The sequence below is a fragment of the Scatophagus argus genome, chromosome 5, assembly GCF_020382885.2.
Source record: "Scatophagus argus isolate fScaArg1 chromosome 5, fScaArg1.pri, whole genome shotgun sequence".
NCBI lineage: Eukaryota > Metazoa > Chordata > Actinopteri > Scatophagidae > Scatophagus > Scatophagus argus.
Window position 1 is genome coordinate 3,787,566 of NC_058497.1, and position 22,790 is coordinate 3,810,355.

Below are 22,790 nucleotides of genomic sequence, written 5' to 3' on the forward strand. Positions count from 1 at the left end.
GTGAACCAGGACAACAAACTGCTCTACCAGGAGGAGGCGCTGAAGGACGTGACAGGTCATGTAAGGAAAGCACGGTGTGGAGGTGCAGGTCAGTTTCTTCACTGTTAACAAAATACATTTAAAAAGGTTGACAGCAATGTCTCTTTCCAGAAAGCATAACGTGGTTACTCCTAATGGATAAATAGTACTGCAGGTAAGCGGAAAAATATACACTGATCAGCCACAACATTAATGCCACTGACAGGTGAAGGGAATGACATTAATCTTCTGTTACTATGTAATGTTCTGCGGAGAGACCTTGGGTTCTGGCGAGATGTTCTTTGACAAACACCACCCACCTAAACATTGCAGACCAAATACACCCCCTCAGCAGCAGCCTCCCCCACAGCTGGATGAACATCTCAGGGAGCACAACAACAGCCTGCAGACTCCCCAGATCCCAACCTGATCGAGACACTGTGGGATGCAGCAGAGTAAGCTGAGTCCACCCTCCCACCAGTCGGGAGCCTCCCACTTGGAAACTGAAAGCCTCTGTGACCGAGGTCCACAAGTGGGATTTCATGTTCCACAGCAAACACTGACCACCTTTTGTTAGCAACTTTCTACAGCTATTTCCACATAGTTATTTTACTTTTATCCCGAGGTTCTTTTGTAGCATAAACACTTAGGCATTATATGGTGTTTCAACATGCTTGTATTATTATTATTATTACAGTATTATTACAATGAAAAAGACAAAGAGTTGAGACCACAAAAGCCAGAAACTAAACAAAACACATGGCATAATACAAAGAATGCTGAAGCGCCCTTTGTCTGTGCTGATCAATCAAATCAGAAGAAAAAGACGGGTCTCTATACCTTTGTCGTCATCTATAAACAGGACATGGTTTTTCAGGTTTCCTGTTTGCTGTGACTGCCACCATGTATAGCTGTGCAGCACAAGCCACTTAAAGTGCATGCACCTTTTCTCCTTGAAAAGAGGGTCATTCAAAGGTGTATTATTTGGATGAAAGAGAGGGGCTGCATACAACACCATTTTACACAGTAAGCACATTTCTTACTGTGTTGTAACGTATGAGCAATATTTGAGGACTTTGTCAGTTCACAAAAGTTTACTTACTGGAAACAAATGTCTACTTTGGCCCTAGTAATCAGAATAAGCGCTGTTTGCGTTAATCAAACATCCCACACTGGGTAAAGGTCAGTGTTGCAGAACCAAGCTTACTGTGACACTTATGCGTACAGATTGATGGAGGAGAATAGTTGACTACAAGCCAAATTAATTAAAATAAATAAGCCTGTAATGTTCTTTTTTAAAAAGAGATATTACAACTCCTGCTATTGTGTGTCTACCCACATGTAGTAGTGAATGTATAAGTAAATGAACTGCTATATGTACTGGTAACTGGTGAAAAACATAAAATATGTTTTATGACTGACTTGACATAATTTTGATTTCGTTGTTTTATTTTTATTTATTTTTTTAATTTTGGTTTCATAAAAAAAATGTCATTTGTGTAGTTGAAACTGTAGTTGAACTTAATTATACACTGAATTGATTAAAAAGGGTTCTCCTTAACTGCAACTGGTCATGTACATCACATTTTACAGCTCAAAATTTGTAAATAATTGATTTTCCAGTGACTGGAAGTCAAATAGAGTGGGCTGCATAATGAGTTGCTTCATGTGTGTGAAGCGGGGGTAGATTTCTGTAACAGAGGCTATTTAACACATGCTGACAGTGAGGCTCATCTCAGTCAGTCATGGCTCATACTGGGACTCAGATGTGGACATGGACACTGTGTGTCTTCTTGAGTTGGATGTCTGGGGGTCAAGCAGTGGCAGGACCGTAAGTTTACCTGTACTGTACAACAGAATAAAAATAGCATACATGTGAGGGTTAACATGAGTTTACATGACCTTACTTATATTTCTGCTGCATAAACTTATGCGTCAGAGTTTCTTCCATGTCAAACTGAGTGAGGTATCTGCTGTGTGTGTGTACGTTTCTGTGTCTGTAGGCAGTACATGGTAGCCATTCCTGCAGTTCTTGAAGCTGGAGCTGACACCAGATTATGTGCGAGTCTCCTGCAGACCAATGAGACTGTGAAAATGACCATCACTTTGAAGCCTCGGAATATAACCCTCTTCCAGGAGACATCCGATGAAAAGTTTCATACCTGCGTTCAGTTTAAGGTCAGCTCAGCTCTAGTGATTGAATTTAATTCACTTGTGCATTTTAACAACATTCTTTGCAAATGTGTTAATTAAATAATTCACACACATAGATTAGTATTCATAGTGGTGTTGATGCTTTTGTAATACAGAATGTACTTGTGGATTTGTTTTTAGATCAGGTGAAAACAGTTAATGGCTATAGGTGTTTATGAAATATCTTTCTGTCCCAGGTTCCTTTAGTGGAGAATGATGTGGTGGAGAGGTTGAGGGTGGAGGTACAAGGTGACACATTTTACTCAAAAGAAGTCAGGAAAGTCATGATCAAGGTCTATCGTCCAATGACATTCATCCAGACTGATAAACCAATCTATCTCCCTGGACAAACAGGTGAGTAGGCATCATGCATCAGTATGGTACCACTGTAGATAAGTTTCCCCTTTACAAAAAAACTACAGATGTACACAAAGCATGAGGCAGAGAACTCTTCCACACTACCATAATGTCACAGTATCTTCTCATCTAAATGAACATTGTCAGGATACAGTGTAAACCCTAAGTGATAAGTGAGTGATAAGTAACCATAAGTGAGCAACACAGTGATAACATCTATTAGACTGTGGTGAAGCTGAAGAAGTGGGTCACATTGTCTTTGATCGATTGAGTACTGTTTGAATGTTAAAGAATAGTCAGATAACAGAGGGATTAATGTAGCCAAGAGTGAATTATCTATTATTCAAACCTTTTCCAATGTGTAGGTTTGATACTAAAGAGTGTTTAACACGTGGGCGACACAGTGGTGCAGCGGTTAGCACCTCTTGCATCACAGCAGGACGGTTACAGGTTCGAATCCCGGTCTATTCCCTTCTGTGTGGAGTTTGCATGTTCTCCCTGTGTGGGTTTTCTCTGGGTTCTCCACATCCTTCCACAATCCCAAAAACATGCACATTAGGTTAATTGGCTACTCTACATTGCCCCTAGGTGAGAGTGTGTGGTTGTCTGTCTTTACGTGTCGGCCCTGTGATTGACTGGCGACCAGTTCAGGGTGCACCCCACCTCTCGCCTGTAGTCAGCTGGGATAGGCTCCATATGGATGGATGGAGTGTTTAGCACTGCTGTAAATGAACTGTCAAAGCTTCAGTGTAATCTCTTTGCATTTCTCCCAGTGCATTTCCGAGTCGTCACACTGGACACCAAACTGAGACCTGCTGATCAGCTTGTGAGTGTTTGCAATGTCTCTCCTTTCTTTTACATACCATTTAGAGGTGTCTCGAGCTGATCCTAAAGATCGGGGATCATGGCTGAATAGGACATGTTTTAATGGCTTTACTATCTGAGCTTTATTGTTAATCTTGTGAGTAATCTGTGATGTAATCTGTAAGGTCAAAAGATGCAAAAGATTGTTTATAGTTTTTAATCAGGAACAGCATTTGGATCAAGTAGTGCATGAAAAATATGGTGTCAGTATGACAGTGTGACAGATAACACTGATTTACATTCATGTATCACATTGTACTTGGTACTGGCCCAGTATAAGAGGACTTGAATTGAAATTGGAACCAAAAGAACCTGATCTGGACATCACTAATTTCATTTATAAATGAGGGAATTAGTCCTGGTGAGCCAGACTGTACACACCAGTTAGTGGAGTCAGTTACATAATGAACTGACTTATGTGGGTGATTGACATGTATGCTCTTTAAACAGAGTTTTGTCTCTAGCCGGTCCCCTCCAGATGAAGGTCAGGGTCAGTAGTACAACCAGGGTCACGTTATGTAAGCTCGCCTGTACTACATTTTGCTGATGCTGTAATAATTCTATCAAACTCTAACCCTGCTTTCTCATTATGCAATTTTTCTGTTGCAGAAAATACAAGAACAATCATAATGAAAATATCTCAAACCGATTGCCCCCATACACCCATAAAGTATCCGTCTTGACTGCTCACCTCAACCACTGATTTCTTGAAGAAAAATGTGCAGCCTTCATTTCGTTCATTTCGACACTGTATAATGACATAAGTTTGAACCAACTTGTCCTTGAGTAATTTTTCTCTTTCTTTCTTTCAGTACAATATCATTGAAATTGAGGTAAGGCAGCAACCACACACCATTTTTTATGTCAGTTCTGTTATCAAAATTTCACAGTTCAGCTTTCTTTTTCTTTAAAACAACAGTTCTTGACTCGAACACCTCAAGTTCAACATTCTGCCTGTAACATTAGTTCAGATGGTAAATGACTGAAAACAGACCTTTCATTTTTGCTATATGGATCTGCACAGATATTCATAGATAGCAGTTACATCACTGCATCCAATTCAAAACATATAAAACTTAAATATAGAACAGGGCCAATTTACTTTTATATTTTATCATATAGAACATGGGAGCACTCCATACATTGGACAAATACTGACACCCAGAACAAGTACTTGAAATCTCAGACTCATCTGTAATACATATATATATATATGTATATATATACGTATATATATATAAAACAAATGACATCTTCCTGTTTATTTTCTTTAACAGGATCCTCACAGCAACAGGATCGGACAATGGCTGAATCAAAAATCCGAAGGTACAATACTGCAGCATTCTTACTCCTTGAACTCCGAAGCCCGTGAAGGACACTACACGGTTATTGTGGACATTAATGGAAGCAAAATACGTCACAGCTTCAAGGTGGAGAAGTACGGTAAGTCACAATTGATATTTATTTTTATTTATTTATTTTTTTTAACCTTCCATTTCAATTCATTTGTAATGAAGCAAGAATGCTAACAATCTTATTTTGTCCCCAGTTTTGCCCAAATTTGACGTAAAAATAAATTCATCTAATGAAGCAAGTATTGGGCAGGATGAAATTGAAGCTGAAGTATGTGCTAAGTAAGTTAAAATCCTTGCACTCATTATCCTCTTAAAACATCTAAAATAGGTCCACTGTGGCAGATTTTTAACAACACAATTTTCTGTGTCCATCTAACAAGGTATACATATGGACAGCCTGTACCAGCAAGTATTGAAGCTGAGATGTGCCGATCTCTTCAGCGCTATATCTTTAGTACTCGTTTAGCCGTCCCTGATCATCCAGACGGAGTACCAGAGATTACGGCCCCATGCCACAAGGAGACAAAGCAGGTGCAGATTTTCTATTTCCAAAAGGCTGCATGCAGAAAATTCCATTAACACATGGACAGCAGCAAAGCCAAAGGAAATAGAGCAGGGTTAGAAATAATTTTAATTTTAAATCAAGGAACTTATCTTTTGATACAAAGACTGACACTTAACTGCCAATAAATTTCAATTTCTGAATGAAGATGAAGGTATAATGCATTCAGTGAAGACTGGAACGTATCAAAAGCCAGGTTATTGTCCCTGCATTAATATACTGCTGTACTCTTTTGCATCTTGTTTTATTTTATCTTCTTTTACTGAATTTTACAGACAGACAAGACAGGCTGTGCCACTTTTGCCTTCAAGATGTCCACTTTCACAAAACTTGACATGAAAGTGCTGCAGGATGTGCTAGAGCTCAAGGTGAAAGTGGAAGAGGAAGGGACAGGCAAGTTTTAGAATGTCTTATACTTTAAGAAGACGGGTAATCAATTAAGAAAATTATAATATTGTGAATTTAAACATTGTGACACTCACATAGTTGTAACAAGGAGCCTTTTCTTACAGGTGTTTCATTTTTACAAGAAAAGAGGGTACAACTTTCTTACGTTATTGGAAAGCTGTCCTTCACTGACACACCCACGATATATGAGGAAGGAGCAAACGTGGCAGGAAAAGTAAGTGCATGTGCTTCACACTTCTTCACTGCGATTCTTCACAAATGAGGTGATGTGCATTCTCACTGATACTACTTCGTGCTTCCAACAGGTTAAAGCAGTCTATTACAATAATACACCCATTCCTGACATGCCGGTGTACCTGTTTGAGGGTGAAGTATGGTCATCACGTCGGCTACAGAATCTCACAACAGACAAAGATGGTGTTGCTGCTTTCTTATTTAGCACGGCTGATCTTAAAGGGAGCATCCACCTCCACGTAAGTAAGAAGCAGCACTAAAACTACAGCATGTAAACCAACGCTTGTCAGTCACATCAGAACACTTTAATGAAGGTGCTTAATGCTGCAACTGACCAGGGTTGCTTGTAGCCATGTTGGAACTGTTTACTATTTCTACAACTAAACATTCATATTGGCTGTAAAGGCAGAACACGCTTTTCAAAGCTTTCTTCTTATTAGTATTTCTGTCCTCTTTCTTCTATCTCAGTCATTTTGTTTATTCATAATATTGTTTTTCTGCAATATAGATTAGCAACACACCAACACTGGGCTACTCTGGCTACAGAACTGCATACTATGAGACTGCTGATCACACAGTGTCTTTGGCCCAAACTTCCTCTCCGGACACTAAAACCATCAGCTCCCTAGAGGTGAAGAAGATGGATGGACCACTTCCCTGTAACAGCGATGTCGACATCTCCATCCAATACACTGTGATTGGAGAGGCAAAGGGCTCTGTGGATGTTATGTGTCTGGTGGGTGATGGATTAGAACTATTTCTCTACGTGTCACCAGCTGTCCTTTCACAGAAACATGGACAGAGAGACATTGTTTTAAATATGACTTTCATATCAGATGGGCATCTGTCTTAAAGAAACACACTTATGTCAGTTATTGATTTACATGGCTACAGGACATTTTGGTTTTTGCCTTGCAGCATAACATTTTGGCAAGGACTGTGATGAGCAATGTTAGATATGAAACAACTGATTGTTCTGCAAGCATAAAGTTAAACTTGCTTGATCTGAGAAAGAACTACATTCTTAGTGAGGATACCAAAAGCATGCAAAAAGTGTTTGGAAATCTTAAAAAAATTAGTAGATTAAGAATGTTTGACAGCTAAAGTAAGGAGTAACAAGGGTTCATTTTTGACTGTGCAAGCAGTGTCCTGGAAGCACTGTAAAACAGTCCTTGATGCCACTTTGTGAACAGTTTTTATAGGATCATGATGTGATAATTAAATTAATGAAGTACACTGTGCCCCAGTAACCTACTGACCAGCCTTGTAGTTGGGACAAATGCCAATGCAAATTGGCTGTCAGTAACCCAGTTTCTAAAAGTGCAAAGTTTGCTCAACTTTCCAGAAAATTGGCAGAAGAAAATACAAATTAAAGTGTGTTTCAGGAGTTGAGCACATCAAGATGAGCAGCTGATGTGAGAGCTGACAGTGTCACTTGGTAACAGGCTTCATGAGAATTATTATTTAGGATTAAAAGTGTTTGGTTTAGTAATGCCACTTAAAAGTTGAACTTGCTTGGTGACACAGTTGCCCAACTTTTTTTTAAAGGAGCTGTATTTTAATTTTAGTAGCTACATATATTTTACTTATATATGTAGCTCCACAGAACTTGTAGAAATAAATATAAGATGACAAATGACCATACACCAGAACAGTGTGGTGATCTGTTGTTAAAAGAAATGAAGTTACATCATCCATTCCTTGTGCCCTTTTCTCTCCCGTTCCCCAGGCTTTAAGCAGAGGAGCTGTTGTCATGCAAGCAGTTAGAAACTTTGAGGTGCAAGATAAATCAGGTGGGCAAAGAATGATGTCTTAAAATAACCCTTTAAGTTAGCATGGCCAAATCATTTTTGAACTGCATTTTTATTGATCCATGGAGACACGTGAATGATGACTGTTATTAATAACAGTTAGTGTTCTGTTTCAGTGACTAAGGGTGAGGTGTCCTTCAAGTTGAACGTGTCTCCAGAAATGGCACCAGAGGTCCAGGTTGTGGCATACGCCGTCCTCCCCAGTGAGGCTGTGATTGCTCACAGTGCTGACTTCTCCATTGAGAAATGCTTCAGTCACCAGGTCAGTGTAAGAGGAAGACTTATGATAATGACTGTGGCTGTCTGGTGTAGTTGTAGCTGTGTGTAGTTGTGTACAGTAAGTCAGTATGCAGCCCTTTACCAGTGATCTGATAAGAGATAAATAAAACACTGGCAACACATATTTATATATATATAAATATATATTTCACAGGTATGGCAGTGTAAGTCCTGTGCAGTCCTCACTTGCTGTACTTGCTAACATAGTGAACATAACACATTCATATTCATGAATATTCATGTACATATTCCTTGTCTCAAGCCATGGTGTGTGAAACAAAATTAAGAGCCGTGAGACCATTCCTCTGCCTTGTCATTCAAACCATGACAAGAACATAATAATATCTAGTGAGTGACTTCTGTGTGGCCCATTGTCTAGAAAATAAAGATGCACAAAAATGACAGCTCCCCCAAATGTCAAAAACATCTCAGACACCCACTGGTGGTTGAGCTCCAGTACAGGTCAAAAACCCCTCCTTCTCCATGTTAACTAGAAACTCAAAGTACACGTCAAAAATTTTTTCCCAAAGATGGTCTTTGTCATTTTAGGTAACTCTTATCACACTGATCTCTTTTCAGGTAGTCATTTTTCTAATTTGTTTTTATTTAACTTCTTTGATGTTATAAAAAAATTGTATGATTGTATGGGTGGGAACTCGATACCAAAGCTCCACGACCTGATCACTACTGCTCTCTCTACTTCTCTATTTCAGCACTCGTGTCCGGAATAGTTTGACTTCACTTTAGTATAGTAGGAGGAAGTGCTGCTAGATACCCACTCCTTTTCACTCCATCAGTATAATAAAATCAACCTAATGACAAAAAGACGGTGTTTAAATTTAAAAAGTCCTTCTGAATAAAAATCAATCAGGGGTATTTTTTGGAGTGAAATCCACATTTGTATCACACTGACAAGATCATAGGTTCTCACCTCAAAGCAATAAAATCCAAATGCTCTAATATATGTTTTCTGTACACATCAGGTGTCCCTGAAATTCTCTCCATCCCCAGCCATCCCAGGAGAGGAGACCACCGTGCAGCTGACAGCACATTCACACTCTCTGTGTGGTTTGAGTGCGGTTGACCAGAGTGTCCTTATCAAAGAGCCAGGAAAGTCTCTGGATGCAGAGAAGGTAACTACCGGAGCCCACACAAACAGATACATATTCTGCTCATATTTCCTTGTGTCATGGTTAGTCTTTCTTCCTTTGTTACATTTGCATGGTTGCACATACATGGCGCAGATTTTCTTCTTACTTTTTCCCAGTTGCAAAGCATGTCGATATGAATTATATACAATATAGTTGTGAAGAGATTTGTGAAGTGTATCCCTCTGTAAAAGGCCTTAAATCCCTGCTGTTCCCTGTTGTAGATATCCATAGAAGAGCAAACATTTGGTAGTTAATAGCTTTAAACCATACCTTTCTTTTCAGATATTTAATTTGTTGCCAGTAAAAAAAGCAACCTATATTCCATATGAAACTGAGGATCCTGTCCACTGCTTGCATGTGAGACCTAGAAGATACGTCTTGCCATACCCCCAGGAGAAAGATGATGCTCATACAGTTTTCCAGGTACTGCACAAAAATGGTAGACAATATAAAATTGATGTATTTTGGTGTTATACATTTAATGAACTTTTCAGTGATGCCTGTATTGTGTTGGATTATCTAGAATGTAGGGCTGAAGATGGCAACAAACTTGTTTATCCGAGTGCCTCCATGTCTCAAGTACAAAGGAAGAGAATACCACCAAGGCCACGGCTATGGTGACATTTTTTGGTCTATCTAAGACACACGATGAAATTTACCATTGAAACAGCTCACTGTGTCATTGCTGCCCTCCGCTTCTGATGGAATGTTTAATGGTTTCTTTCCAGGTATGCGTGTTGCTATGGAATATGATAGTGTTCCTCAAATGAGCAGAATGAATGTAGGAATGGGAGTGGGAAGTTCACCTGGTCGTCCTGCTTCAGGATTTAGTGGGTCCAGTTTTTCTCCTAGTCCACCAATAGAGACAGTCCGTACTTTCTTCCCTGAGACCTGGATATGGGACCTTGTGAAAGTTGGGTGAGTTTCAGTTGTAAAGGTCTTTGATGGTCGTGAAATGGGTTGTCTGAATACATTTTTGTTCACAGAATCAACATCTCTTTGATTTCTTACTGTCTTCCCTGCATACATAAGTGACATTAAAAATTAACTGATACTGCTCTTAGAGAGGGCGGCACGAGAGGGCAGGTTCGAATCCCGGTCTGGGCCCTTCTATATGGAGTTTGCATGTTCTCCCTGTGCCTGCGTGGGTTTTCTCCGGGTTCTCCGGCTTCCTCCCACAATAACAAAAACATACACATTAGGTTAATTGGCTACTCTAAATTGCCCCTAGGTGTGAGTGTGAGAGTGTGTGGTTGTCTCTCTTTATGTGTCGGTCCTGCGATTGACTGGCAATCAGTCCAGGGTGTACCCCGCCTCTCGCCCGTAGTCAGCTGGGATAGGCTCTAGCTCTAGGCGGATAAACGGTGTAGAAAATGGATGGATGAGACGTTATTTTTATTTAATATTATTGCAATTAAAAATAATAGGAAATTTAGATATTTGATGAGATAGATAGGGTTAGATTAGGTATTTTTATATAATAATTGTATTTTGGGGCCAGTGTGCATGATGTTCAGGTTTATGCTCTTTATTTAACTTGAGAAAGGTCTGATATTTTGTTGAATTTCTTCAAACTCAGTATTACTGCATTCTGACTTTCTGAAAGCTCAAGGATGCAGCATATAGAAGAAACTGTTTCACATCGACATGGGGTCGGATGTAAGTACGTTCCCCAGATAACTGAATGTGTCTCTGTGCATCTGCTGATCCAGAGAGTCTGGAACGAAGGACGTGGCGTTCACTGTCCCAGACACCATCACCACCTGGCAGACGGAGGCTTTCTGTTTGTCCCCTCAAGGTTTTGGCTTGGCTCCTCATAAGGAGCTCAACGTTTTCCAGCCATTCTTCCTTGAACTCAGCCTGCCTTACTCAATCATCCGGGGGGAGCACTTTGAACTGAAGGCAACCACCTTCAACTACCTGCCCAGCTGCATCATGGTAATGAATGCTTTTACACGTTTCAAAGATACCTTTATAGCACTGCTGAAGCATATAATTAACTGGACCGAACAATCAGGCTGATCAAATATTCCCATCCCTCTAGCGGGCCTTCTTAAATCTTAAAAACCAAAATTCTTGTAAATATTTAGAATAATCCAAAGATCTGTTTTCAAACTACTTGACATTTGATGTCTGCTTCTGTTTGGCATAAAAATGTTCACCATATGCACCATCAAAATACCAAAGTTGCGCCTTATTGTGCTGCAATTTGAATGATTATTTGCGTCTGTCATCAATTCCCAGTTAGAGAATATGTTTTGCTGGCCCTGTTTAACAGGTCACTGTGACTCCAGCGCCTTCCTTAGATTACACCCTCACCCCCCTCTCTGGTGACCAGTACACAGCCTGTCTGTGTGGCAATGAGCGCAGGACCCTCAGTTGGACCATGGCTCCCTCAGCCTTAGGTGAGGGTCAATCTATCATCCACACTGGTGTGAAATGTAAAGGGGTGCCAAGGTAGAGGAACAGCAGAACCACTTTTCATCTCTTTGAAATCAGTGAGATCCACCACAGTTTTTTTTTCTGTTTTTTTTTTTTTTTTTTTTAGGGGTTGTGAATGTGACTGTGACTGCCGAGGCTCAAGCATCCCATGCTTCATGTGACAATGAGATTGTGACCGTGCCAGAAAGGGGTCGTGTTGACATAGTCACACGATCTCTCATAGTAAAGGTCGGTAACTTAAAAACAAATTGACAAAGAAGTTTATCTGCTAACCATTATTGCATTATATCTAATACCAACTGGAAACACTGGAACTCAAATGATTTCTTTCCCTATCAGGCTGAGGGAACTGAGATGACAAAGACCTACAACTGGCTGCTCTGTCCCAAAGGTCAGTGTGGTTTACACCAGGGATGGCCTGTCAAACACTAAGAAACAGAAGAACCCCACGCTATAAGTTAGGAAGATAGGAAGGTAGCAGTTAGTTTCATTACGGTGATTGTTCCAGATTTAGAGCAGGTATCTCATATTCTTTCAAATGTCATTATTTGTATACATTTTATCTCATTTTATGAAAAGAAGAATCATGCCTTAACAACCTTGAGGTAACCTCTTATTTCCAGTCTGACTAAATGTCTAAATGTCTAAATTGTTGATCCATGGCCTTTTTTCCAGTACTGAGCTTTACTCTGGGTTTCTCTCTACAAGGTGTTTGTTCTCTGTCTCTTTACACAGGGGAAGCGTTGACAGAGGAAGTAGACATAGAACTCCCAGAGAACGTGATTGATGGATCTGTCCGTGCCACAGTATCAGTTCTTGGTAAGCTAACAAGTTCATTTAAATTGCCTGTTGCTTTAAAAATACATGTTCTAACAGGCTTACTTCCCTCAAAGCCTCATTATTAAAGGTACCAATTAAAAAAAACAAAAAACAACCAGACCCAAAACCTCTGTGTTTAGATTTTCCTTTTGGAGATTTAAACATCCAGACATATTTTAATAATTCCGTAAGCAGAAATCTCACTTAGTCTACCGGAAAAAACACATCATGAAAATTTGTACATTTTACTGTTATTTATTTATTTTCATTGTTAAGTTACCAAATTAGATATATGATCATGTCCATGTGCATATGATAATATCAACATAGAAACTAAAAATAATGTTAGTTGAGTGTTTGGTCTTAGTTAATCCATGTTTTCGTGCAGGTGACATCCTGGGCCGGGCCCTGCAGAACCTTGATGGGCTGCTGACGATGCCATATGGATGTGGTGAGCAGAACATGGCGCTTCTGGCCCCCAACATTTACATTCTCCAATACCTGAAAAACACACAGCAGCTGACCTCAGTCGTCAACGAAAAGGCTACCAACTACCTGACCAGTGGTGAGTCTCTACTTGCTAAGAACTGTACAATATAGGCAAAAAATTGCTTGTTTTTCTTTATGTTTGTGTTATGTCAGACTTACTGAAACATCATAAGAAAATTTACCTCCAATTATACATTTATCAAATACGCCATAAAATCTGACAATATATGTATCATTAATGTCCTAATAAACATGTTTCTGTTGTTGTACAGGCTACCAGAGACAGTTGAACTACAAACATTCCAATGGTGCTTACAGCACATTCGGATCCGGACAAGGAAACACTTGGTGAGAACACTGCTAATTGATCGTCCACAAAAAATAAGTATTTATACATGGTATTCAATATTAATGTACCTCACAAAGATACACAGGTTTGCTGGTAACAGGTGATGTGAAAGAGACACCTTCAAAAGGCTTTCACAAGCAGAGCTGGAGCAAGTTTGTTGCACCGATTTGTGAAATACATGATTGTGCAAAGGATATTACAACATGTGTTCAGAAACACTTTGTAAAACCACTGACAGTAAACACAGTTTGCTTGTAAATGACTGCACCCCCACAGTTTCAGCTGCGAGATGTTTACCAGGCAAATTTGTTAAGTTTCACAAGCTTTTTAGCATTTAGTCTAATCATTAAACAAAACAAAGTCACAAAATGTCAAGAAAGTGAATATTCATTTCATTTTTCTCTTTTTTTTTTAACCAAAAACCCATGAAAACTCATCATAAAACACACTTCAATAAATGGAGACATAAGCAAAATAAAACGCAGCAAAATCATTGTGGTTTGTCTTTCCACAATCAACTTTGATTTCGTCAAAATAAGATGTGAAATTATTCTGACTCTACTCGCTGTTTTTTCCCCTGTAGGCTGTATCCTCTCATCAGAGTCATAGTCACTGTAAATCACCTCCATACTGTATCTGCTGACATCAAACTGGCCTCTGCTGGTCTCAGAGTCTGTGTCTGGGCGTTGTTCACAGTAATTCCACCGTGAATTAGCTTGGCTAATGACCTAACTGTTATGTTTGGTATACTGAAGTGACTATCGTGAGACATTACGCAGATCAAATGCTTCCTGTTGTCTTCTTTTGTCAGTTTTGTCTTTCCTTATTTTGTTTCCTCAGGTTGACTGCTTTTGTGCTGAGGTCTTTTGCCAAAGCACGGTCCTTCATCTACATCGACCCAGCAAAGATTCAACAGTCTAAGTCTTGGCTGGAGCGCAAGCAACGACAAAATGGCTGTTTTGAACAGTCAGGCAAACTCTTCAACAACAGAATGAAGGTAAGCTGAAAATCCCTTTTGAGGCTGTATCAAAATAACTGATGATAAATGAAACTGAAGAAGGAGAGACATGTTCATTTGCACTTATTATTATCAGCACCCCTTTCATTCATAGCTTAGTAGTAAAGCATCGCCTCTTGAGCAAAATTTGCAACATAAAAGCAGCAATTCACAACATAAAGTAATTTCCTTTAGCTGTAAGTCCTGTATTGGAAAAGCAAATTAATTTGCAGGTTCAGAGTGACATTTATAACACAGGATACTGCCACCATTTGCAATCAGTGTTTGGAATCATTTTTGTGATTCAGACATATGAGATATGAGAGATAATGTCTGTATGATGTTTCCTCTCTACAGGGTGGTGTGTCTGATGAAGTGACTCTCAGTGCTTATGTCACTGCTGCCTTCTTGGAGATGAACGTGTCCACAAATGTGAGTGCAGACTTCTTGCAGTACAAATGGCTTTTGTTTTCTTATCTGTAAACAACTAACTCTCTCTCTATATATAATATAACAATATTTAATAGAATGAAATTTTGACCAACACACAACACATGCACAATTACGATACATAACATAACCATGGCAAATTTTCCTGTGAAGCTGGCAGTCGTTTAATGGAAATCCAAGCTCTGCACTGTGGTTAGCAGCGAAAATACACAAAATGTTAGGAACCATAGTTCAGACAACACAGAAAAATATAAAATAACATCAGGGCCGTGTCCAAAAGGTGGCCTGTGGTGTATTTAGATATTTGTTCATACAGTGGTCAAAGACTAAATTATCATAACATATAATAAACTTGCTGTGTTTATCAATCAATTATTCGATTAGGTCAGTTGAGTCCTGAGGCCATTTATTATATTGTGCCCGTTTTTTTTTTAGGACCCAGTGGTGAATAAGAGCCTGTCTTGCCTCAGGGCCTCCATTAGTGACCTCAGCAACACCTACACCACAGCTCTACTGGCATACGTCTTCACCCTGGCAGGAGACATGGAGACCCGAGCTCACCTTCTGCAGCACCTGGACACGACTGCAACAAACCAAGGTGAGTCACCGTCCTCAGGGAAATCATCATGGCTTCATTACTGTGAATGCAGCTTACCTTGTGCCTGTCGGTCTGTTTGTAGGAGGTTTCCTCCACTGGTCTCAGACAGCAACAGAAACGTCATCCTCTCTGTCTGTGGAGATCAGCTCCTACGTGCTGCTGGCCAAACTCAGTGCCTCTCCTACTGCTGAAGACCTGGGCTACGCCGCCCGCATCGTCCGATGGCTCACAGGGCAGCAGAACTATTACGGAGGCTTCTCCTCCACACAGGTACAACACAAACAGTGTAAAGCTGGACTCTGAGCAAAATATACTGTATTCTCTCCTCTGACAAATATGATGACAACAAAATTAATTGAAATGTCTGTGACTTAGCTGTGACCTAATAAATAAGCTTAACCAGGGCTGATAATTTGTCTGAATCAGTCTTCAAATACCACCTTTTTAATTTCTAAGAGGAAAGAGACTTTGCATCAGCTGCACTGAAGATATTTGGAAAATACTTAGAAAATGGAAAATATCTTTAATAGCGAGGACCCACAATTGAGCTCCTCTTCAGTGTTTAATTAGTCTCTGAACCTGCGCACTCTAAAATCACACGCTGGTGTCACATGTGCATGGGATACGAGCACACAAAAACATCCACGAGCACTTTGGCTAAATTTAAAGCCTTTTCAGTCACACAATAATACCACTGCAGCAAATAGCAAATAAAAAAAAAGCCCTAAAAGACCCTTTGAGCCCTTTGAAGCCCTAAAAATGGTATTAACATTCCTAAGCCTATTTAGTGTTTGTCTTGTGAAAACCATGAATCTCTAAAATGCCAGTTTTTCTTGAGCTATGCAAACCAGTCCTATTTTTATCTTTGCATTTGTTTCAATGAACTTTTGAAAAGGGGTGTATGATTTTGAATGTTTTGTCTGCTGATATTTAATTTTCCAGCCAACTGTGGATTGCAGATGCAGAATAATATGTTCCTTCTCCTGTTGTGGAATGAACATATTATTGTGCCTTCTCTTACTGTGATGGTCCACTGACACTGACTGATGCGGACATACCACATAATACAAGGCACTTTCAAATTGCGCATTGACTGGGAAAATTACAATATTTAGTCAACAATTTAATTCTCATAATTGAAGAATCATTTTATTAGCCTGTCATGCCAGCGAAAATGTTCCTTTTGGGCCGGTGCTGACATTTCATTTTAAAGCCTTTACTGACTTATATTGTTAACCTGCTGATATCGTTGTTCATACCTATTTTCAAATGTGTATTTGTTGTATGAAATATGATATAATGTAATACTAAATTCTTCAGTATTGCATAATCTGTACCATAAATACTTAATTTATTGCAAATTACATTCACTCAGTAAATTCTGCTCGTTTCACCTTACAAGCAGCCATTATTGTTATATGATTTGTGTATGAAAGTCATTATTGAGAAAGACCTGAAACTGATGAAGTGAACTCCTACATATGAAACCTTTTGGAAAGAAAAGTAAATGTTTGCATGTGTAAAATTTAATAAAGTTTCTGCTCTCTGTTCTGTGTTTTGTAGGACACGGTGGTGGCTCTTCAGGCTCTGGCTCTCTACTCCACTCTGGTGTTCAGTCCTGAGGGTTCAAGCACAGTGACAGTCCTGTCTCCCAGCGGCAAGCTCACATTTGATGTGAACCAGGACAACAAACTGCTCTACCAGGAGGAGGCGCTGAAGGACGTGACAGGAAAGCACAGTGTGGGGGTGAAGGGCACTGCATGCGCGTCAGTGCAGGTCAGTAGTCTCTTTCACGTGTATACACCACCACAGCCACAACACTACACTCATGTAACTGTGCTCTAATGTTAGAAGCTCAAAGCTCAACTGTGAGGCTTCGGAAATGAAAATCCCATTCATATTCTGAAACAAGAATTAGCCACAATGTCATAACCATCCAATGCAGACATAGCACAAACTGTGAGATTATAAAACAATGGTATATGCTACTGTAGAAGTCTATATGATATTGAGCTTGTTTTGAAAGAAACATGTTACATTCGTGATGTCGTGGGAAAGTACTACACTACCCACAATCATAAAGTGTAACAGTGATGTCTATACAATAATAATGACAAAGGTTAAATTCAAGAAGAATGTATGGCAGTGATCATCACCTTTGTTCAACCATATCCCATTTGGCTTGTCTTTTAGATGTGGATTTATTTTTGTTGGCCAACTGTTATATTCAAAGTAGTATTGATGTTGGCTTCCTGAGATCCTGAAGTGGAGGTTTTTGTTGAGATAAGATTTCATTTATTAGTTAAATTGTGGCTTTTATATTGAGCACTGACTGCCCTGTGGATGGAGGTCTGAAAGCATTTTCTAGTTGTGTTTCTGGTGATCAGTACGGATTTCTCATGTTTTTAATATTAATTTCTAAGACATAAAAATATGAAACCACAGAAGGCTAAATAGGCCTCAATACATGTATCTTTTAATTTAAAAGTACGGCTCCCACACAGTCTGGCCCTTGGACAAATGTAATTGATGACCTCAGATTTATGAAGTGAGTACGTCCTTACTTTTACGATAATTATCTATACTGTCTTGTACCTTTGCTTTTTTCCATTTTCCAGTACTATTTTAGTTGGTTGGCTTTGTTCCAAGCTTAAAACTCTTTATAAGAAACTTCTGACAGTGGAGTGAATGAATGGCAAATTAACTCAGGGAACCAAAGTTAAAAGTGGGTAATTAATGCATAAAGTTTTTAAGTTGTGTAGCTCCAGGTTTTTAAATTAATAAAAAGACTGGAAGATTGTAAGATGTATTAAAACTTTGGAAATATATTTTAACTGCATTTATTATTCCACCCAAGGAGGGAGGCTGTTGATCCCATGTTCTTTCAGTTTGGAAAAGAGTATAATTAGCTTTCTAAATATCACTATAGCTATGTTCGATCCAGTTTTTTGGATTAAACTTGAAGTGAGTTGATACAGGGAGTCATCTTGTCACATTTGGAATTAGCATTAGTCAACTAAATTAACATACCAGACTATTTCATCAAACTCTGAAACAACTTAAGGAGTATTTGAATGTTAAGAAGGGGTTGGGTATAAAGAACATGTCATCGGCATAAAATGAAACATTGTGCTGTATGACATGGCAAATAGTCAATGACACTGTTGCCAGGTCAAAAACAGAAGGGGTGACAGAAGACTGCCCTGCCTTGTGGTTAAGTTTAAGTACTATTACTTAAACTCCCCTTGTTTGCTTTTTAAGAATATCAAACATTTTTTTATGTACATCTTTCACAGATTTCTCTTCACTACAACATCCCAACTCCTAGTGATGTTTCCACTCTGAGTGTGCAGGTGAAACCAGTGGCTGACTGCACCAACAAATCTCAGAGACCCAAAGTCACTCTGATGTTAAACTCCTTGTAAGTAAAATCTAGATCACGTTACAGCAATGATAAAAGAGTAGCGAACCAACAATTCTGTGCTTCTACCAACATGAACTAAGTAACATTTGGCAGATGGAGATGTGGGAAATGTTTACAATCAAGTAATTAACACTCAACTCAAACATATCTTAAGTGTAGATGAAGTCTTTTCAAAGCCTCATATTAAAAGGTGTCTCAGCACACAACTAGTGGCTTGAACAATAAAGGACAGGATGAAGCCTCACTGAGTAACATCACATTTTTATTGTTGCATTATAGATACAGTGGAAATCAGAACAGTACCAACATGGTGATTGTGGATATCAAAATGCTCTCTGGTTTTGTCCCAGCCCCAGAGTCTTTGCAACAGGTGAGTAATTTGAGCAACTTTAACTGAATTTGAATAGTTTTCATGTTTTGCTGATGAACGACTGAGCTGAATATCGTCTGCTCACAGCTCAAAGGTGCCGTATTGGTGGATCGTGTTGAACAAAATGAAGATCACGTTCTCATGTACATACGGGAGGTGAGAAGAGTTCACAATGCAGTACAATAGATGGTGCTGTCCAGATTTGGTTCTAACTGTGGCATCTGTTTTACGTCTGACAGTTATCAAAGGACGTAGCCATCAATCACAGCTTAGAACTCATACAGGAGCACTCAGTGCAGAACCTGAAGCCAGCTGTGGTGAAGATCTATGACTACTACCAGCCAAGTAAGTTAGATACACAACTATGGTTCTCTTTAAACCTCATTTACAGATGCCGCACACCGCCTTGTTGAGCTGTAGAACAGCCTGAACATTAATCAGAATAGCAATCTTGCAACCCATCGGCTATCCTCTGATGATGATTTTATCTGTAGGGGCCAATGTTTCATAGCTTAACTCGTGTATATCGGGGCCAATGCTTCCTCTTTCATGCGCTGGCCATTGTTTACCATCCAATTAGCAACTTGAGATGTGAGAATGTAGTTGGTGTTGACAGATGACTCTTAATTCACCTGCATGAACATGCAGACACATTTAAAATGGTAGTAAAAAGCTAATTTGTAAGGATAATTAATGACTACCAAAATTGTATTTAACCAAAACTCACACAAACACGACTGGTCAAGACTAGTCAAACTACAAACAGAAACCAGAATGCTTCCAATGCCAAAATCTTATCCCTTACCTACAGATTCCTCATTGATATGAGTTGTCTATTTATAGAGATTATCAGAACTTTGAGTTATTTTGAATTTTGAGTTATTTAATGTGTTGATCACACAAAAGCAAACAAATTTTTACTCTTGTTTATTTCTCTCATCTATCTCTCTTCTACTTCTTGCTTTTCCTCACAGGTGACCAGGCTGAATCAGAATACACATTCCCTTGTGTTGCAGGTAACAGTCTGTAATAACACAGTACAGAAGCTCTACTACCTGTCTTATGAGAGTTATTTCATGATAATTTTTACCCCAACCTCAGTTGTCTTAAATTGGTCAGAATTACTCTTTTGACATTTTAGATATCAATCATTAACGCAATAATGTGCCAATTTTGTCACCTAAAATCCAAATAAGCAAACAGTGACTTTAGGCGGTAAATCTTCACCATGAATTTCTTTTCTTTGCAGGTTGAAAAGTCGCCGGTCCTCAGATTGTTACTGATTACAGTATAATTTAAATTTTATTAAAGACCAATTTTATGTGTTTTTTATGTTTTTATTTGTTTAAACATACACAAACAAATTCAGACATAATGGACAATAAAGTGATCTTAAAACTGGGCTTGTATTTACTCTGTTTGTCCAGTCTTTCTACTCTTTGCAGTTTATTTATTCTATGTATTTCATCCACTGCAAGTGCACAGGTCAACAATGGCTATGGCTCTCTTAGAAGTTGTTCATTTAGTGAGATTCACATAACTTGGCTCAGACAATGTTGATTAAAAGATGACCAGTGGAATCCTAGCCAATCTTAATATTATTATTGCTATTCTTGTTATTATTATTATTATTATTATTATTATTATTATTATTATGTTACTAGTATTATTATTATAGCCAAAGATTTGATGGATTATTATGAAATTTGATACAGACCCCCATGACCCCTCAGAATGAATTATAGTAACTTGGTGATCCGCTTTTCATCTTGCCTTTCCTCATTAGTTAATGTTAATGTTGAAGTTGAATGTTAGCTGGGGAGCAAAAATGTCAAATTCATGAATTTAGTGAAAATATTTACCATATTTTGTGAATTTTTTTTTTTGTAATTAAAATGACAATAAAACATACCAAAGTCACCATTTAAAATTTAAAAGCCCTTTGAAGGTTTGTTGTTCCGAGTCTCTCATGATAAGATAATTTACAACTTATTAACAATTTATTTTACTGTTTATCTGTTAAAAAAAATTAAGAACATTTAAAAAAAAAAACAACAACAACAACCATTAAACCTGACATATAGAAATAATGGTACATATTCCAACACTTCCCCCCTTTATATTTCTAAAATAAATAAATAAATAATAAATAGATACAAAATCTGTGTGAAACATATTGGGTTTCAAGAGAGTCTTCAGACATGTTTCATTTGAATCATTACTATTCTTACAATGTCTAATTTCGTTGTTACATCTCAGTATATTAACAAATGAGAGTTTAAAACTAGATATGAGAAAGTTAGATTGTGTTAGATTGTAAATCTAGTGTGTGGACAGCAGGGAGCATATATTTGGATGGAACATTTCCACAGGGTTAGGGTGGGTTAGACACTTTGCTTTTCTTACTGAGTCAATGGAAATAGTTCACCAGCAGAGAAACTTCAATAAGTAGTGGTGAATGATGATGGGAAACTCCACAGAGTACTTATGAGCTTGTTGGACCACTTGAAAACTTTGCACACCTGACCACTCATGGCTGAAACCTGTACAATACTCTTTCAATGAACTGCTTTGTTCACTTGTCAAGTATGAGATATGAACAATTGAATAAGAGAAACTTTTAGGCCCATAGTTGCGTTTAAAACATTGCGTTTTAAAGAACAGGAAGCACGGGAAGGGTCAGGGCCTCATAGGGTTTCCCCTGTAATTACTAACACAGGATCCTGAGTTTTGCAACTGTGCTTTTTAAACTGCATGGATTGTTTATGCCATAAAAACAGTGACTATTTTCCTGTAAACAAACATGTGGACTGTGTGGTCATCATCAAATAACACTGATAGGTTACACGCACACGTCCGTCTTCAAGGAACTTTCGAACACGGAGGACTCACATCCCCACACCTTGTCACCTAACCAGAGAATAAGATGAATGTAATTGTAGATAATGCTGGAACTTCAACAGCCTCATTCAAAATGTCATTCATGTCCTCCATCGGGACATCTGGAGTTTGACTTTGTCTGTACTGTGAATGATTGACTTAAAGGACAGTAAGAAGTGATGTGTGTGCTTGTGGGATGTGGGTGAAAGGACGATAGCTCTGTGGACATGGACACTGTGTGTGTGTGTGTGTGTGTGTGTGTGGGGGGGGGGGGGGGGGGCTGACTTTTATTGCCAACATTAGCATGCAGTAACAGTAATATCACTTCATAAAGCTGATATTTGAACATGTTAGCAAAGTGTCGCCTGTTATTACACATCCAGCAGATATGAAACAACATTAGCATTCATTTGAGGTCATGTTTCTGACCACCTGGTGAATCTACGTTCAATATGTAATCATCCGAGTCTTTAGCCACTGATGTGTGTTTGACAGCTAGGCACTGCCTGGTGCTGAGCAGGTAGTGTACAGCGAGTCAGAGGTGAGAATAAACCAGAACAGTTTTTACCCGTGAAACTAAAACAATAAGCTGAACCCAGTAGAACACTGTAGCTGAGGGGCACTGCAGCACACATTAAATGACATTTGGTCATTTGATCCATTTTTTTTATTATTATTTAAAGATATTGGTTAGTGCAGCTTCAAGTATTACGACTGTGGCTCATGTTGTGCCATGAATC

At 38.8% G+C, this 22,790-nt stretch overlaps 1 protein-coding gene across 1 annotated transcript; it reads left to right on the forward strand.

The window, feature by feature from the left end:
• Window positions 1-1,689: 1,689 nt before the first annotated feature.
• Window positions 1,690-20,573, forward strand: LOC124058818 (alpha-2-macroglobulin-like). Its single transcript, XM_046388370.1, has 36 exons — window positions 1,690-1,849; window positions 2,022-2,196; window positions 2,409-2,565; window positions 3,342-3,394; window positions 4,245-4,265; window positions 4,710-4,875; window positions 4,982-5,066; window positions 5,168-5,318; window positions 5,625-5,742; window positions 5,862-5,971; window positions 6,063-6,230; window positions 6,500-6,727; window positions 7,721-7,784; window positions 7,919-8,064; window positions 9,065-9,214; window positions 9,515-9,655; window positions 9,756-9,849; window positions 9,961-10,150; window positions 10,945-11,170; window positions 11,511-11,637; window positions 11,781-11,902; window positions 12,014-12,065; window positions 12,410-12,493; window positions 12,882-13,058; window positions 13,255-13,330; window positions 14,172-14,328; window positions 14,686-14,760; window positions 15,214-15,376; window positions 15,459-15,646; window positions 16,940-17,152; window positions 18,673-18,797; window positions 19,080-19,170; window positions 19,258-19,326; window positions 19,410-19,515; window positions 20,145-20,186; window positions 20,420-20,573. Exons 1-36 carry the CDS (start codon window positions 1,764-1,766, stop codon window positions 20,422-20,424), a joined length of 4,401 nt encoding a protein of 1,466 aa, XP_046244326.1. The 5' UTR covers window positions 1,690-1,763; the 3' UTR covers window positions 20,425-20,573.
• Window positions 20,574-22,790: the final 2,217 nt, after the last annotated feature.